The 18,828-nt window shown below is 41.6% G+C and overlaps 1 protein-coding gene across 1 annotated transcript in view; it reads right to left on the reverse strand.

Annotated features, from left to right (window-relative positions):
• Nucleotides 1-1,444: 1,444 nt before the first annotated feature.
• Nucleotides 1,445-18,828, reverse strand: part of KIF1B (kinesin family member 1B) — a 93,438-nt gene continuing 76,054 nt past the window's right edge. Inside the window, exons 34-47 of the mRNA XM_031044266.2 lie at nt 18,680-18,746; nt 17,401-17,485; nt 17,034-17,139; nt 12,985-13,099; nt 12,293-12,426; nt 11,724-11,785; nt 10,888-11,033; nt 10,324-10,563; nt 9,907-9,978; nt 9,133-9,254; nt 8,236-8,385; nt 7,579-7,771; nt 6,878-6,996; nt 1,445-6,127 (exon numbers count right to left, since the gene is read on the reverse strand). Coding sequence (XP_030900126.1) covers nt 6,085-6,127; nt 6,878-6,996; nt 7,579-7,771; nt 8,236-8,385; nt 9,133-9,254; nt 9,907-9,978; nt 10,324-10,563; nt 10,888-11,033; nt 11,724-11,785; nt 12,293-12,426; nt 12,985-13,099; nt 17,034-17,139; nt 17,401-17,485; nt 18,680-18,746 — 1,654 coding nt within the window. The 3' untranslated portion in view covers nt 1,445-6,084. The remainder of the gene's footprint in view (nt 6,128-6,877; nt 6,997-7,578; nt 7,772-8,235; nt 8,386-9,132; nt 9,255-9,906; nt 9,979-10,323; nt 10,564-10,887; nt 11,034-11,723; nt 11,786-12,292; nt 12,427-12,984; nt 13,100-17,033; nt 17,140-17,400; nt 17,486-18,679; nt 18,747-18,828) is intronic.

Below are 18,828 nucleotides of genomic sequence, written 5' to 3' on the forward strand. Positions count from 1 at the left end.
ATGGGGCGGAGGCCCCGCCCTCTTAAAGGGGCAGCGTGCGGCGGGCTGGTGGCAGAAGGAGCCCTGGCAGCGGCATCGTGTGCTGGAGCTCGGCCCTGTGGGATCACAGAGCTCCATTGCGGGGTAGGCGGGGAGTCCCAGGCTGCGGATCCCGGCTCTCCATCCGGCCTGGGGTGACCGGGCAACAGGAAAGAAACCTGCCCCTGTCAGCAGGGCGGGAGACTGAAATTGGGTTTAAGGGAAGAAAGAGTCATGGCATGGGTTGGGTTGGAAGGGAACGGAAAGCTCATCCAGTTCTAACTCCATGGCACCGCCAGGGACACCTTCCACTAGAGCAGGTTGCTCCAAGCCCCGTCCAACCTGGCCTTGAGCTCTGCTGGGGTCAGTCAGATGCACCACCAAGGCACATCCACACTTTAAACATCTTTACTTTCTATTAAAGGTATATTCTGAACATAAAGACTGGCAGTAAAGTTTTGGGTTCACCTTATATTTGGGCACTTAGAGTGAATCATAGCATCATAGAATCCCAGGTTGGAAGGGACCTCAAGGATCACCTGGTCCAACCCTTTTAGGCAAGGGTGATCTAAGCAAGATGTCTCAGCACCCTGTCCAGCTGAATCTTAAATATCCAGTGTTGGCAAATCCACCATGTGTGGGTGAGAATGAACACGAATGCAGTAGAACAGGTAATGGTTTCTCTGAAGTATCAAACAAGCTCTCAGAAGAGCAACCAGAACAGTTAACAGTTACGTGCTGAATTGGTAAATAAATAAGGAATCAACAGCAGCAGCAAGAAGCCAGCAGCTTTGTGACAGCTTTTCATATAAAGAACAGATCCAGCCAGCAGCCTGGTATCAGCATTTTGCCATCAAGGAGCTGTTCTGCAGTTATGAGAGGTGTTTGACATCAGGTAGTGGCCCCTTCTTGGGGCCCTTCAATGCTCTGGGAATGCCCTGTGCAGCTTCTTCACCATGACTTTTAAAAGTGAAGGAACTTTCCATTTGCAGACCAAGACAGAGGTGATTCCTGAGGATTCCCTGACACATCCCTGTCCACAGAGCTGGTGCCTTAGACTCTGCTGTTACATTTTGGTGGTTTCATTTCATCCTCCTGTCATCTTTAATGGTCAAGTTGAGCATTGGCAGCTCTGTGACAGTCTTGTTTTATCTTTGAAGCAAAAGAAGCTTTTGAAAGTGTCCACAGTTCTGCATAACACAAAGGGAAAAGGATGAGGAACAATAAATCCAAAGGGAAAAGGATGAAGAACAATAAATCCAATGGGAAAAGGATGAGGAACAATAAATCCTCTCATCTTTCTCAACAACAGGCAAGACAATTTTCTTTTCATAAAAGCCTAACCTTGTTCAGGACAGGTTTTGAAAACAACTCATCAATGTAAGATACTAGCAATTAAATCATAATAAAAGGAGCACACATTGCATCTGCTAATGCACTGGTTGTACCTTTATTGTTTCACCTCGTTCACTAACAACTCAGTGGTGCAAGGTTACCATACACAGTTAGATATCTGCATTGCACACCTAAGGCTATACAGCAAATGGATCAGAATTAGTACAAATACATGAACTATATTTACATTTTGTATACTCAAGCTCCAAATCTCGGATATATTTACAAAATAAAATAAGAAAATGAAAACCTGAAATTAATGTACAGTGTTGCTGATACACTCCTTCGCTGGGATGAAATCAGTTTGCAAAGAGCTTTTTGTTCAAGAAGGCCACTTACACAGCATATCCCTTGTATACCTTGTGTACAGAGAGATCAAACAGGGGAATGAGGACTGCAATTAAAAGTGTGTATGTGAGTGCAACACCATGGCTAATGTCCAAATGCAAGAACCTGAATCAACTGCACATGAAGTATGAACAAGCAGAGTGGAAAATCAAGACCTGATCCTGGGAAGTGCTGAGCGTTCAAGACTCTCTCTGCTTCTAACCCCTGGTTTCAGGGCAGGCAAGAGGTTCAGTGCTGCTCAGGATCAGGTCAATAACTTGGCAACATCAAGAATTGAAGACTTATGACCTCCACACCCTCAGTTTTCCGAATACACAGCTGATCCTGTTGATATAAAAACCATTTCAAATAACATTGGACACAACCATCTGGTTCGGGTTGGACTAGTTTTAATTTCAAATACTTAGAATGCATAAATGGCCTTCTGAACAAAAAATAAGTCAATCCTGTTCTTGAACAGCTGATGTTTTTAAACAAGGAAGCACAAAATTAATACATTCCTGCTACATACAGTATAGTTCAGACCACATATTGGGGTTAACTACAATGAAGAGATGCAACGCACACATTAAGAGACCCATTTTGAAGTACATTCAGCAAACCATCCAGAGCAGCAGCAGGATCCTTCCTTCCAGCAGCAGTATCCTTCCTTCCAGCAGCACGTTCACAGCTGCAGCTTCAACAAAAACACCCACCATGGTATAAACTAACACAAACTTAAGACTGTGTAAGAGTACCAGAAAGATGCATAGGCATAGGCTGTATTAGTTGATTGTATAGTACCAATGGGTGTTATACCAAAGCTAATCTGGTTATCTAATGTGCAATTAATTACAGATGTATAAATATACAATACATTACATAAAATTAAATCCCTGTAAATTAGGTACAAGCAGCAAAAGTTAAGTCTTCGCTTTGAAATACCTTGTGAATCAGTAATAAGGACTATTGGACACTGACCAAAAAAACCCCTTCTTTAGTGGTCTGGAAATAGTATTGCCTTCCCTTCTGCATCCCAGAATATAGGAATCTTCTTTGAAAAGGTACTTAAAGTGCATTTCTAAAAAACAGTATAGGAGGTTTAGCTTAGCTTTAAAATATCCAGGAAGCCCCAACATCAATGACATGATTTTCAATGGACAAAAAAGGGCAGTTTTGTTCTTTTCAATGAGGAACATAAAACCCTAAAACACAGCGCAGTGTTGCACTCATCCTCCCCAAGAACACCTACTGGTGCTTATGCCGAGTGGGTTGGCAGGCCCATGGCATGATGCCTTGTCTCCAGAGGGGGAGCCCCAAGAGCTGTTTGACTCCAGGACTTCACACATACACACAGTAGGTGACCAAGAGTGCACTTCTAAATGCCAAGAGAAGGCAGCTTAGGACTTAGTTTTCCTCTTCTTGCTCTGCTTTTAGAAAGAAATGTCTACCATGTTGGGCTAGACTAAAGAAGCTTTAAAGTAAATGGAAATCTTTTGCTTCATTATCCTTCTAAAGAAAACTTGAATTGATTTCAGTCCAGTTTTAAGCAGGGAAACAGATGTCTCAACGTAGGCTTCAGTAATTTGGTGAGAAACTCTAACTGTATGCCTTTGTCAGACCTGAAAACAGTAATGCCCATTTGAACCCCACACAACAAATATCTTTAGTCACAGATTATGAAGCTTTAAGAGATACTGATGCTTAAAAATAGAATTTTTCTCTTCTGATGATCTGTTATCCACAGCAACATCAAGTCACCAGAAGCTGCTTGCAGTCTTTAGGTAGAAGAGTAACATTTATGCAACACAGCTGTACCACTTCCAGCTCTGTATAAAATAAGCCTCTGTCTCTTCCTGCTTTTAAAGGAAGATCCCTTAATCGTGTTTCTATGCAATGCCTCCATCTCCTTAGCTCATTTTCTGCCTTATCCAAAGCAAAGACTTAGCAAACTAGTATTCTTCTAGTTAAAAGAAAAAGATAAAACTTAAATGCTCTCAAGTGTGTCACAAAATCCCACCACCTAAATCACTGCCTCCTCAAACTGGTTCCACCTTCATTACACACAGTGGTGATGGCAGCAACAACTTTAGTGCTTAAAATTAACCTAATTCTTGAGATCGGCTTAGCTCCAGCTTGAGGAGCCCTCCTGCAGCACTGACAAATCTGATGTATCCACACACTGGAAGTGCATTATCGTCCATTGCATAACAAAGGAACAGCATCACTGTGTTAAGTCACACACACTTAAACAAGACAAAACCAGAAGGAAAATAAAAGGAAATTAAATCCCTATTATGCTCCTGGGTCCCCAGGATGCTCCTTCACTCTGGCTTCCAGTTCTGAAATAAACCTGAGGACCACTGGAGATGGCGTGAGCACATGATTTAGCTTGAGTACTATCTCGAGATACATAAAGATATGTCCTAGCAAGTGTCAGACTCCATCTCCCTGCTCCTTTGCCAACCATGCTGTTAGGAGGTCTCATGCATTGCACTTTACTGGAGAATGAAAACCCCATAAAGCTAGAAATTGCTCAGCTGATGCCAGTCCCATGTCCACTTTTGGCCACAGAGTTTCTAACGTGTGATGAGTAAGCTGAATCCAAATGACCTTCTTGAGCTGGAGTGTCCCTAGATGTGCCTACTGTAATAGTGGAACAAAACTCTTTTACCTCTCCCTTCAGAGGTCAGAACCTCAGGATGAAATCCCTGTCCATCCCCCAGGATCACAGCCAGCCCTGTCAATGCCCAGGGCAGTCAAAGTATAGCACAGCAGTCTGAAACACAGTGAAAGAAACCACCACTCCTCCCAACCTCCCTGAAAACCTAACTAAGAAAGATGAGTTCACTTCTTGGAAACTCATTCTGCGTTCTTTTACTGGGGCAAGGACCAAAACCTTGGCCACAAGAACTTACATTGTAGGTCAAGCACTAACACCACCCAGCTGATCAACAAGAAGCCAATTATTGCACCCACTGACCAGGACCAGAGTCCTCCTGATCTGTCCTCCAGGGAGGATCAATTCTGAAGTTAAAACTAATGAGGGGGGGTTAGCTCATTAAAATTGTAGCAGGGAAATTAGGAGACATTCAACAGTTGTTCCAAAAGGAAGTGAAAGTGTCCTGCTGTTCCCTGGGGAATATTGCAAGTGCTAGGTCTAGAAAGTATTCTGTAGACAGAGGATGCCTTCCCCATGAACAGATGGGATGTCATCAGAGTATTGCAGATAAGAGATACATATATGAAGCAGGCCTTGCGGAATGATGCCGCAGTGTATCCCAACATACCAATGGCAACCGCACATCCCTTACAAGAGAGGTGAGAGCTGTTGCTCCAGGAACTCTGCAGTCAGGATCAAATGCAGAAGAGGAGACACTGCCCTCCTGCGGTGCTCTTCTGAAAGGGCTCTAGGGACCAACCACACTTTCATTTCCACTTAACACTCTCCATCTGCCAAATATGAGGCTGAGCACCTAAAACCTTAGGGATTCTATCTAATATTTGATCGATGTGCTTTATTTTTCCTCGTATCAGCACAAGTTCTGTCTCCTCAGCTCAGTTCAGTGGCAGAGTAGTGAGTGTTAGTGTTCTGGGAAAGAGTTAAAGCCAAGCACTGCTCCCCTGAACCCTGTAAGAGTCTAAAGGCAGATTATTCTAGCCAGCCCCTCCTGGTTTGTTCCCTATTCTTTTCCAGCTCATGCCTAACCCAATGGACCCTGGAAACTAAAAACTCACACCAAGTCCAAAATCCAGTCTGCCCAGATAAGATTTGTCCAATATCAGCTTTCAACAGAGTTTAAATAAGAGGCTGGATCCAGAAAGCCTGAGGAGCTATTGCAGTTCCTCCCTGGGTAATGTCTACATAGAAGAATTTCTCTTTCCCTGGCATTAGAACATTGCCCTGAGGGAACCAATGACTACTGCCAAGTCACAAACTGAATGAAGCCCTGCAGCAGTCCAGACAGACAACAACGGACAGTGGGACAGACTCCGAAAGGTCGGTTGGAAATGGGAAAACAATTGTTAGAATTTAAAATAAATAACTTTTTTTTCTCTTTTTAGAGTCGTGCATAAATCACTTCATTTTTTTGCTTTTTTTTTTTTCTTTCTCTTTTAGTTTGGCCACATGCTACTAGGTACAATCCTCAGTACAAGTGAAAAGAAACAAGGTACAGTTAGAATACCTAGGAAATGTGCTGAAGGAGGTGGGAGGGGAGGGGATGTTAAGCCACAGGATTACATACAAGAGAAACTGTCAAGAATCACAAAGAGAAAATGAGAGGTAACACTTCATCTATCGGAAGGTGAGTTAGGGAGAACAGATGAGAACATTACATGGACTCAGTACTTCAGCTGGCCCGTGCGTCTTCGAGCCAGTTTTGACCTGCACAGGAAAGAAATAAAGAAGCATTTGTTGAGTTCTGGAAGTTTATTGCTCTTCCCTCCCCAATCTGTCCACCTTTTTCTTAAATCCTTCTATATAGTCCTAGTTTATTCCATAAGTAAAACATATCAAGGGCTGTAATGAGAAAGGCTTCTCACTCTTCTGCTGTGCTCTTTTACAGGAAGACAGGATCTTTTAAGGACTGCACTGTTAAGAAATTATCTGATGCTGTACAAAAATAGTTAAGTTTTTAGCTATTTTTAACTAAAAGGAAGAGCTCCTATAGTGTAGCCAGGCCTCTCCAGCAAGCAGGGGATATCTGTGACCCATGTTAAAGGAATGGCTTCTAGAGAAGTTCAGGAAAAGGGAGGGAAATGAGGATTTCTGCTTCAACTCACAGCCCAGACCCACCTGCACAGAGGGAGTAAGAAGCCTTAGGAATCTGTAAAACAGCCCTATAAGGAAACCATTTTGTGGCCTCCACACTCAATACTGCATGAAGCTTAGCACCCATGTTCAAACTGGATACATCTGCTAGGAACGCCACAAGGCAAAGCAACAGCCACTGCATTTCTGAACTACAGGGCTTGTTTGGTTTGCTTTTCCCTTTGTTGCCCCACTTCCCCTCTCAGTTCACCCACCAAACTCAGAACAAGCAAGGTTAAATTCTGTGGCAAACTCTCAGCCTCCTGCTTATGACTCTCTCACTGTTTGTGCTCTGCAGCATTCTGCCTGTGAGCTGTCTCTTACCGTATTGTGCCAGCAAGAAGTGGATTGAAGGCATATAACCAGTCATTCATGTCTTTGTCATTGATGGCCTGGAGCAGGACCCCACGATGCTTTGTGCATACACCAAACGTGTTGGGTGTCTGGAATATTAAGGACAATTTAAGTTACTGAAGACTACAAGCACATGATGCACACTTCCTCTCTGAGGGAAAGTTTGCTGTGGCACATTCCTGAACAACACAAGACCTAAGGTCTTTCATTGGTCATTTCCAGGATATTATTAGTCAGTCAGATGGGACATCTTCTACAAATTATAGTGTTAACTCGTAAGTATGGACTTTAAGAGCTGAGATGGACCAGTAAAGTTAATTTGATTCTTTGCAGGATGCTTATGTGTGCTGCTTTGGGATCTTCTTTCTACACAACCCCAAAACACCACAGAAACAAGACTAAACATACAGGGTGATGGTACCAACATATGTTCATAAAAGCAAAATACGATGTGTAACAGCAGCTTGTTTTAGTCTCGTACAACTGCGTCTGAAACAGAAGAAGCCCTGAACAAACTGGGCCTTTGTGGCCAGAATCATCAGATACCAGACATTGTCCAAGACACAGATGCATTTTCCTTGGGTCAGAGATGACACACAGGACTGTATGGATGCACTACTACCTGTAACATCCCAGCTCTATGGGTAAATAAATGATAGCTGCAGACTGACCTTGACCATTGCCTGCTGATCCTCACTGTATTCCACCTGAGCTGTGGATAAGTTTATGATTCCTCTTTCTACAGGATCTTTGTCACTGTTGTAAATGAAAACATAGGGACGGCGAACCACCACAAAGTGCTTGGCCCAGGAGCTGGAGAGTGGCTCTTTGAAGTGGAGGTATCCCTTCTTTGAGACCACAGAGCTGGAAAAAACAAACCCACAGATAAACAGGAATACATTTTCCCCTAAATAAGACATCAAACTGCAAAACACTGTGCAAGGCACTGGTCCTTACTATGATTTGTCTACAAACAGTACTATGAAGAAGTTCTTCTATAGCACACTGAATTTTGTCTTCAATAACTATGCAAAAGTCTGACAGAAAGAAGGAGCCACAAAGATCTCTACTTCAGTGAGCTTTAGCCATTGTATTGATGATAGCAAACATTATATTCAAGTCACTGAAAATCCTGTTTATTAAGTAGATGCAGGGAATGAATGCTGCAGAGATATTAACATCAACCCTGCTTCTATCATAAAAGATCCTGCAGTTCTGCTATCACTTGTTTAATTTAACTCTGTCAAATGGGGCATAAAACCCTACAAATCTCAGAAAGCCCTTGTGGCAGCTCTCAGGAAGCCATGGTCACACATTAGAAAACTCACCCTGGTCTGATTTCCTCAATATCAGGAACAAGGTTTAAGAATTCATTCTTTCCAGCTCTGGCAAGATAGGAAGTTTCTACCGTAGGAATTAGCTGGAACTGTTCCACCTCATGACAGGGACTGGAGGCACGAGAATTTGCTTCTGGTGTTCTTAAAAATAAGAGTGGAGAAAGAAGTAAATCACAATAAACCAACTGAATGAGACAATGGAATTTAAAATGCTTCTACAGCCTCGCCTGTCTTACAAGTCTCATCTTCCAGTTTTGTATGACATTGGGATCCTTTTGTACGACATTGGGATCCTTTTGTACAGTATCAGATAGCATTTCATTGAAGTCTATGGAATAAAACTTCAAGTAATTACCAGTAAATTGTTTCCCCATTACTTCTCCCTTTTTTCTCTTGCCCAATTTACTATGGTTTCATATAAAATGTACTACTTCATCAGCACTCCTCAGGGATGTTAGGTTGAGAAGGTACAAATCACATCTTTCACTAAGTAATCAGTCCCAATTTAATGACAAACATCTTCTCTAGATACAGGTGAGAAACATAAACAGAGATTACTGTCCAAACGGTTTATCCTGTGTTGTTGTTAGTAGGCCTTTTTAACAGAGCTCTGACTAAAACTTGTGGACTCTGCACACTGACATTGCACCGGTCACCGGAATGCCACACATCTGACTGTTCTTCCACACAAAGAAAAAATACTTTAAAAGAACAAAATGGGGAAAAATAATTCTCCAAGTGATTGGAGAAGATGAAGGAAGGGGGTTGTACAGAGAAACACCTGAAAGCAGGGAAAAGGAAGGGAGGGATTAAAGTAAATCAAAGCATAGCAAAGAGGTTTGTGAAGCACTGAGAGGTAGCGGGTTTCTATGAATGCCCTATACTTACTTCTGGTCGATTGAATTGCATCTTGAATCCACCAGAGAGGGGCAGGTAGATGAAGGTGTGAGGGTGGCACTGCTGAAACTTGACACAGAGGGGTCCCTCCCGATGGGGGAAATATCTGACAACTACAAGGACAAATACAAGCAATATATTAGAGGGGCATTTTTTGGTAGCTGGTACAATCCAGACTAGAACATAGCACTGAGAATGCGGGAGGCTCAGATAGTAGAAGGTATTTCTACCAACCATTTCCCCACTTGCTAGTCAAAGTTTCACACACAACCATCATAAACCCATCTTGAGTGAAAATACAATGGCACTTTTGTAGGCACAGCTTGTTATTAAAGTCCTAAACTACTTACTATTCACACCCTGACTTCCTCAACAGCATATCAGACTATCTAGTTTGCAACTTCGAGTTCCCTGTATCTATAGCCAGAGTTTAAAAAGCCAATTTATCCTTTTACACCAGGAAAGTGTATGTAGGGAAATATAGTGTAATTTATCCTTTTACACCAGGAAAGTGTATGTAGGGAAATATAGGAAATATAGCCTGCTAATAAACTGGAAGATATATGTATATATATAGCCCAAGTTCACACCATTTCTAATTATAATATGCAATTCCTGATGCTGAATAGCCAAATGCTTCCAGCAGACTGAAAATAAAGAAATTACTATGAAGTGTTTTGTCTTCACAGAATCAGATTCCACAAACTACAAACATATTGCTATTGTACTACAAATACAATGCATTGTATTGCATGAAATATTTACCTTACAATCACTGATGCTGTTGTACACCTGATTAAATTCCCGATTGAAAGTGTGAGTGAGAAGCTGCAGACACTAAAGTGGGGAAGGAAAACAAACAACACACAGAAAAGGATTTTACATTTAGGTTTTCAGAGAAATTGAAAAACAAAAGGCTCTTTGCCAAGACAAACTTGGCAGCTCTTGAAGGGATAAACAGGATAAAAAGGATAAACTAGAATGTTTCATTTACAGAACTACTAATGAAGGGGGATGAGGTACAGCCGTAGCACAAACTGAGCCACAAGCATTGGCTGCTGAAAACATTATTTCACATTAAAATGAAGCTCACACAATACTGGATATTTGCCTGCTCATCATTAACATTTAATCATCTCTGGCACCCCAATTTAGACTCATGATGTTTTTCTCATGTTATACCTTGGTGGCCAGCTCTTTCTCCCGATCTACCAGGCTCTCTATATCTGCTGAGTCATAGCCACTGCTCTCACTGGGTGTCACAGCACTCTCAAATGTTGTAGTTGAAATCTGTGAGGAAATGCTGGTGGAGGTACTGAGGGTTCCACTGCTCAGACTGGGAGACAGTGAGTCACTCAGGGACTTGGGGATGCTGTCACCAAGCTTTTCACGAAGCAGAAGGAAGTGTCGGGTTTTTTCCACCTGGTAAGAAAAGAAATCAGTGTCATCTGCTCCAGGATGTTGCCTACTTTACAGGAACCGAATTCTTAGGCATTCTTTCAAGAGTCACACCAGTAAGCACTTACAGAGTTTACAATAGCACTAGAAATTGAATACACTTTGATTCTGAGCTGAAGAGTCTATCCAGCAGCCAGCCACATACTTTCTATCTTTGTTAGAGAATTTACTTAAGTCTTGACTTGGGGAACAAACTGTCACCTGGGAACTCATTCAGCTCAGAAGATCAAAGGCAAATTCAAAGGTATAGCTCTGCTTTTTCTTCCCCTTCCCCATCTCTTTACTCACCTCATGCAGCAACTCCAGTTTCTCCAGTTCCCACTGATGCTCAAGAATGAGGCTGTCACCCCTGGGCCTCCAACCCGCCAGGTTCTCCTCTCCTCGCACATAAGCCACAGATGTATCCAGGACTTTCCTCCTCCTCCTCTGCATTCCTGAACATCAAGAAGCAACACCAGGCATGTTAAAAACAGTTTGAGGGATGCACTAACACACACTACCAATTAGCAATCTTTGAAGATTCAATACTTCTGCTGTTGGGCTGGAAATACATAGCAATGATTCCATTAACAGCAGTCACACACTTCAGAGAGATTTGATTTCTTCCAGCTTTCTTCATTCAGATAATTTCTATTGATCAGGATATAATGCAAACTCCTGTTCAACCTAAGTAAATAAAAGAACTTCAATTGCTAGGTCTTAAAGGAAAAATATATTGATACTACATGAACGGCATTCCTTCCAAGTTATCAAGCTTGCACCAGATATCAGTTATGAGGACCAAGAGAACCCTCTACTGCTGCAAATACAAAGTCTCAACTGTGCTACTTATAAGCCATGTCCTATGCCCCCTAAGTCTGATCCAGGCACATGCCCAGTTCCCTTATATACCCATGTCAGAAAATGTAAAGTTATCAGTGAATCCTTGGCTCACCAATGGTAAAACACAGACCCGAGTGGAAAATAAAAGCCTGCATAAGTTTTTAATGCAATAGCAATGTTCCACTGCTCCTGTGAAACACAAGAACTGCTTCCCATAGGGACAGAAGTGTTTACTCCATTCTGCTTATGGAATTTTCTGCAGTAATTCACATTTGTCACTTGAACACCCAGTCACTGCTTACCTGGACTTCCTGTGTCTGCCATTTTGCATAAACTTAGTTCATAGATCCCGGTTACACGATTGCTATTCACAAGAAACCAGAAGGGAAAAGGAGTTATTAATTTCAAATATAAAATGTATTAGCTTTAGTTAAGTGTTCCCCAAATTAGAAATTTAGGTATAGTTGTAAGTTAGAACTACATCTGAATTCTCATCTTGACATAAAATAGCCAGAACAGACTGCAAGTGGCATCCCCCATGCTCCTCCCCACCACCAATTCAACTCAGCAAGTAGCCACTTTACTGCAGTAAATTCCAGCTCAGGATCATCTATGTACAAGCTTGAACAATGGATCTCTTCCCAACTATTCAGTCAAAAGTTTGAAAAAGGGGTCAGTACAGAAGCCATCAGAGTTTCACTGAAATATATTCAAGAATGAATGACCAAAATCAGACTGGAGAACTAGAACTAGGTGGGATTTCAAGGAAGAAATAAAGGGAACAAAGCTGCATTCCCCCCATGCTCTCTAAGACAAAAACCGTAGTACACTGACATAAAACATGGATACCAAAACTGGTCACTGAACTTACGAATCTGGAGATTTGGAGTAGCCACTGCCAAAGAGATTGCGCAGTGATCGTGGTGGGGAGATCTTGGCATCTCGAGAGTAAAAGACCATACAGACATCCTTTGTTATAACAGCAGGCTGGATGCAATGGTCAAGCTAAGAGAAAGAACAGCAATGAATGAGTGGCTGCAGACAACTAAGGCAAGTTACACTGCTTCCCTCTTTTAGTGGACAGCTTTATGAAACTTGTTCTTGTTTGTGTCTTTGGTGAAGGGTTTTCTTATGTGTTCCTATGAAACAGAACTGTAGAAGTACTTGATGCATCTTGTGAGTGAAGTTCTACACAAGACAACAGCGTCTTGCATGGAAAGCCAAAAGCTAGGTCAGTGTTTTAGTACTAATAGTACTTACATAGCAGTGTTTGCTGATTTCAATGGATTTTCAGATCCAAAGATAGATAAAATGAGGCACAGGAAGAGAAGATCAGCAGATTCATTTCACATTTGTTGTGAGGCAGTAATACCTTGACGTCTGTAGCCCTTTAACTGTGAATAAACTTTTCCACCCTGCTCTCAGAAAATGAATAAAGACTTTCCCTGGCCTCAGGATTCAAAGATCACTTAGACCTGTCAGTATTTATCTCAGGTACACACTGTCTGCTGTCTCAATGTTATACTTGAGTCACAAGCAAAAAGGAAGGCGCAGATCTCTAACCTCAAGGTAAGCAGAAAGGGTCATATATATCTTCTCTCCATATGGTGTCACTCGGTTGAGGAGAAGGGAGTTATGCAAGGAGCTATCCCAAACTGCTTCAAACCGATAGAAAGTCCTGGAAAAACACACAGTAAAAGCTCAATAGTAAGAGTTCCTCTGCATCACTCTGATCAGTGTGAAGCATCTCATCCCTCTTATCATTGTAAACATCTCATCCTTGACATCATCCACTATGACTCAGTGGCTCAGATAACAAATAGTTGAAGCAAAGACCTTTTCTTTCCCAAGATAACATACTTCTGCCTCAAATCAGAATGACTGACAGGTAGGGTTAAGTCCTATAATCAAGCAATAGATAAAATAAAAATTTCTTTCTATGTCCCTACTAGATTTAATTAAAACTTCCAGATCTAACACAAACTTTTGCAGTTGAAAGGAAGGAGCTGCAGGCTCCCCCAGTTCTGCCCCAGCAATCAGGGAAGTTCATCTGTTCAAGTCACAAGTAAAAGCATCATACACAGGAAAGCTAAATCTTCAGATCTAGAGTCACTATTACACACCCTCCTCTCTAACAGAGAGTATAGGAAATGAGCTTTCTCCTTTATCACAGGTAGAGATTGACTCCATGTAGGTTCCTCTGGAAAGAAGCCCTATGTACCCTTACTCAGGAATACAGCCCACTTCTCTACACTGGTAACAGAAAAAGAATTCTTCACCACTTCCATATAATTTCCCTCCCAAATCCCCTTGTCACTGAGGTTCTCCATCCCATTCCAAGTCCAAATGATGCAATACTAAAAGCAAGAAAGTGCTTTATGATAGTATTTCTTTAAAACAAGTTCTATCTCTGAAGAGCTTCTCTACTAATGCCCAAGGCCAACTGAAACAAAACAAGAGACAAATGACAAAAAGCAGGGTGGGAGTGGAAGAAAGAGAACAAAACCCAAATCACAGAGAAACAAGCAGCAGCCCAAGAGCAGACGTATCAGAAACAAAGAGTTCTGATCTCAGAGCTTCCCAAAATCCCTTTTCCTGCTACAAATTACACAATTCTCAGCCACTACATTGAGACACCATGAGCTGAGCAGTCAGTATCATTTGAGAATACTGCTAAATACACTGCATTTGAAGCAGAAATCACTTCATGTCCTGCTTCTATTAAAAATGCCACACAGAAGCATATTCTAAAGGCTAAGTGATAACTTTAAAGGCACTGTAATGTAATCATCCTTACTTGAGTGAGATTAGGCAAACACCACAGGTTGTCCTCTGACCCTTTACAAACCTGTGCTGCTTTTCTGTGTTTTAATCTTCCATCGTGTCTTAGTTATAAGAGCAATCTTTCAAACATTTAGCAAGCTCCAGATTTACTACATGGTTGGAACAAACAGCAGTAAAACCTGGTGTCCACAGATGGTAAAGTCAGTGCATCTCACCCCTGAATGAGCTCTGCACTACTGTCAAACACAGCTCCTCATCATGAGGAGAGGACACAGCTGTAAAAGTTCATTGCTGCAGAGCTAAATGCCTCTCTTCAGCAAAATGATGCTTTCTGGGTAAAACTCAAGCTGAAGTCAAGTACAGCTTCAAGACAATCACTCCACTGGGTTTTGTCTAGCCAGAAAGTTAAATACACAGCCTCTTGCCTGTCCAAATCAGAACTTGCTAGAATAGTTGTAAAAGGAGACAACAAACAGAAGTGATCAAACTTCTTTTAGCACAGTCAATAGCACAGGGGGGAAATGTAACACAGAACAAGCAAAGCATGGAAAACAGGAAAAGCAGGTTAAAGGCTCCAGTGTATAGTTAGAACTGATTTTTAGGTGGATTTTAGCATTAGAGAGCACTGAAGATAAAGTCTTCTCTTTTTCAAAGAGCAGAACACAGAAAGAGTGCAGATTGCCCCAGATTGTGCAGCCAGAATGCTTGGCTCTGACCCAGTCTGGAAGGTGAAAAAGGGATCCAGTCTGAGCAGCTACTCCATGTCTCGCTTCTCTGCCAACTGGTAAACTAAGAAGTAGCAGCCACATGGTTAAATTTCAGATGCAAATCCAACCTAAGAACAGAGGTTGAATGACAGTCACATGGCAGCCACTGCTTTTTGTTCCATGCAACTCTGAGCTGGAATTTCAAGTAACCCAATCATTCTGTCCTTTACTTGGTACTTCAAACACAGCAAGAATTAGAGTCAGAGACAGGAAAGAAATCCAAATTTGGTTCTTTTATACAGAACAAAGGAAGAAAATAGCAAGGAGTACAAATAGGGACTGTATCCTGACAGCACATTTTGAGAATCAGAAAGACTCAAAGGAAGCTGTCTCTTCCATGTGAAGGAAAGTTTGCCCCACTAAATTGCACCTGAATAAACCCCGGACACAAAGGAGGAGGAGGTATACTACTTCTGGAGGAGCTAAGAGGAGTGCTAACAGAATTTAGTAAAAGCTAAAAGGGAATTGGCAGCAATACAAATGGAGCATAAAGCTTCTTGAAAACAGAATGCTTTATGTACAAAGCAAGCAAACAGAAAATACCTAGGCATATCCTTATCAAGAAAGAGCCTGTGAAAACATGAAAAGAGCTTCAGTTAGTCCAGCCAAAAGCAGAAGAGAAAAGCAACAGCTGAAAGGAACAGAGTAAGCGGACTTAAAACCAATGAAACAAAAAAACCACACCAACCAGGAAACAAATCTGCAGACAATGAGCAAACATAAAACACACACAATCCTTCACCAGGCCTTCAGTCCCACTCCACCACCCTGCCATACACTCATCCCACAAATAAACCTTGGCATTTTGGTAAGATGTGGTCAACAGCTTCATCTCACTGACATTCATCCTTCACACGAGTGGTCAATCTAATAGGAAACTACAGAGCTATACAGGAATTCCTTGCAATTGTGAGGGAACAGAAGTACAGAGCTTGCCAACTGCAGATGCAAGAGAATCAGACTTGAAACCAGCAACATTCCAGTTACACTGATCCATTAATCCAAACACACTAAATAGAAAAGACACACTTCTCGGTGGGAGCAGAGTAACTGCTAACCCCTGGCACTGTCTGTGTTTACAGACACTAGGTGGCAGGAAGACATTCAGCTGCAGGAGCGGCATCCTGATTCCACCTTTAATATTGCAGTGGAATTTCAAAGTCCAAGCCTCTAATGGAGAGGGAAGAAGCCATTTTGGTGCCTAGAAGGACACTGCCTGCAGCATTCAGCAGCTGCAGCAGAGATGGGCTCCAAAACAACCCCCTCCCCTTCAGAAACCCTCATTCAGAGTTCAATTTCAGAGATATTCCTGCTTTGCACCAGCTAAACAGAGCCAGGAGAGGTCAAGTGACTTGGCTGATGTCAGAACAGGGAGAGGCTGTGCTGGCAATGCAGCATTCCGCTTCCCTGCCCTTTGTTGCAGACACTGAAGCAAAACAATGTGGAGTCTGACTGATCTATACAGCAATGCAACCTAATGAGAGAGACAGCAGCAAGAAACCTCTCAGATAGGGGCCATGCTGTCGCCCACGATTGCAGATACATAGAGAAGAGCTTCCCCTCCTTATCAGAACTGGAGCCAATTTGTGATACATGTGTATAAACCCACAAATTGGGAAGCTGAATTTACAAAGCATGGCTCTCGCTTAAACTGTCACATGCTCGCTCCAGTAATAATACAGGTGTGCACAATTCCATAAGCACACTCCCAAGATTACCCCTGTACTTCAATGCTCTATTCTAACAACAAACCTTGATATCAGTTTAAAAGTTCTGGGTTAAATTCTAAGGCTCCCTTAAGCTGCTTCTTTCCATCCTCCCTTTATGGTGCTTACACATGGGAAGTAATTCAAATGCATTAGAAACCCTCCACACAGACCAATGGAATTCAGCCTTAGCAAGAGTATATGGTAACACTCATTCTCCACTTCAACACCCTGTGCCTATGGAATTCTACAGTAAAAAATCAGCAACATTCCCAGCTTTCCAGACATCCTGACAATGCATCAGAGGTCAAAGAAATTTTAGATTCCTGCCAGAGTGCTCAATTTATTCACTTACCTATTGGAGCTGTGAGAGGACTTCAGGTATTTTGCAGAGATAATATTCAAGGACAGAATAGCATCCACAGCAGCTTCATCTACCTCTGCTTTATTTCTTATACGCCCTGGAAAAGGTAGGAGGGGGATCAATTAAAACTAAATCTTCAACACAGAAAGACTTTGTTTCCTCAAGGATCATTACAGACTACGTGATTAACAAGCAACTATGAGTGGAAACTGCAAAACTTAAGTTTTTCTTCTGGATCCTTTTCAAAAGCCTCCTCTCACAGCCAATAGTTACAAAGATGACAGAATCTGATACAAAGAGAAATTACCATTAGTGCTTTTTCTTCCTTCTATAGCAACATGTAAAACAACAGACTCACCAACAACCAGCTCTCGCACGTCTTTCCAGTGCAACTCACTGCCCTTCTCATGGATAATGGTGACTGTGATTCTGCGCTGGATTCCCTGGTAGAGTTCAAAAACAAAAAGCTGGTGAAGTATTCACACACACAAAAACACAAACATCCTCTATTTAGCACTAATACTGCAAAACCGAAGCAACCAAGATCATTTAAATTAGCCTGTAACTGTGAATAAGCACCTACGCACTTCATGGCCCCACAATTAACTTCAGAGGAACATTATATTCTCATATGTAACAGCAATAACATTTCTATCTCCTCATTACACAAATGCAGTTTTTAATCTAAACAGTCCTGAAATTGCTGCTATTCTCTCAAAGATGTGTGTTGTCCCTGGGATATATCAGAATTGACCACCTAAACAAACAAATCCATTAACGTGTGGTTATATACTTATATTAAAGTATATACACCAAAACAACAACTGTATACACCAAAAGAAGTTACTAGAAGAAAGCAATCACTCATGTAGACATTCTCCTCCTTTGTTACATGTATTTGTTACAATACAATAAAATTCTGTGATAGCTGGGAAGAAGGTTGGAACTGCGAGTAACTGTTGAAGACACAAGTAATATATATATATATATAGAACTAATATTTTTATTCATTTTTAATAAGGAAATTATCAGAACATGGCTATTATTTCTAGCCTATAAGAAATGTTCCTATCATTTTAAAAACAGAGAAGAAATGCAAATCACAGGTAAACGCTATGAAAAGGACCTGAGAATGTGAGAGTAGAAAAAAACTAACAAAAATGCATAAATGATATTTAACTAGGTTTATCTTTAGAATCTAGCTAAAGACAAATTATCCTTAAGGATTATTACAGGTATTTAAAATGCACTAAGACTTGATCACATTGTAGAACTGTCTCATAGCCACATGCAGTGAGAAAGAATCAATGAAAGCTGAGTCCATGTCATCCTTCTGTGGCCTTGCTAGAGATGTTGGAGAACTCTGAAGGCACAAATCTGGTCCCAAAGGTTCCTGCTTTTTAAAAGGTTTTAATCTTTCATGAGTGGAATGATAAGCAACAGACTAGGGGCCAAACATATTCTCCTCATAGCCCAAAGCTATCACGCTAACTACAGACTGAAAGATGACTGACCCTACAGCTATCATTAGGCAGCTGTGTGGGACAGAGGAAGACATGAAAGATGCAAAATCCAGTCATTAGCCTTCTAACACCCCTCAGAGATGAAACTTGCTGTTCTACAGCCTTCATTAGTACCTGGTGAAGCAGGAATGTCCCTTGACAGGGCAGGCCTCCAGTGTGGTCCACAATAGCAGGAATATACCTGTGTGAGACAGTGAAATCAACAGGCAGGAAAGATATGCTTTAGCATAGCAAATTTACTCTGCATCCTCAACATACTAACA

Source organism: Melopsittacus undulatus, chromosome 12 (genome assembly GCF_012275295.1).
Source record: "Melopsittacus undulatus isolate bMelUnd1 chromosome 12, bMelUnd1.mat.Z, whole genome shotgun sequence".
NCBI lineage: Eukaryota > Metazoa > Chordata > Aves > Psittaciformes > Psittaculidae > Melopsittacus > Melopsittacus undulatus.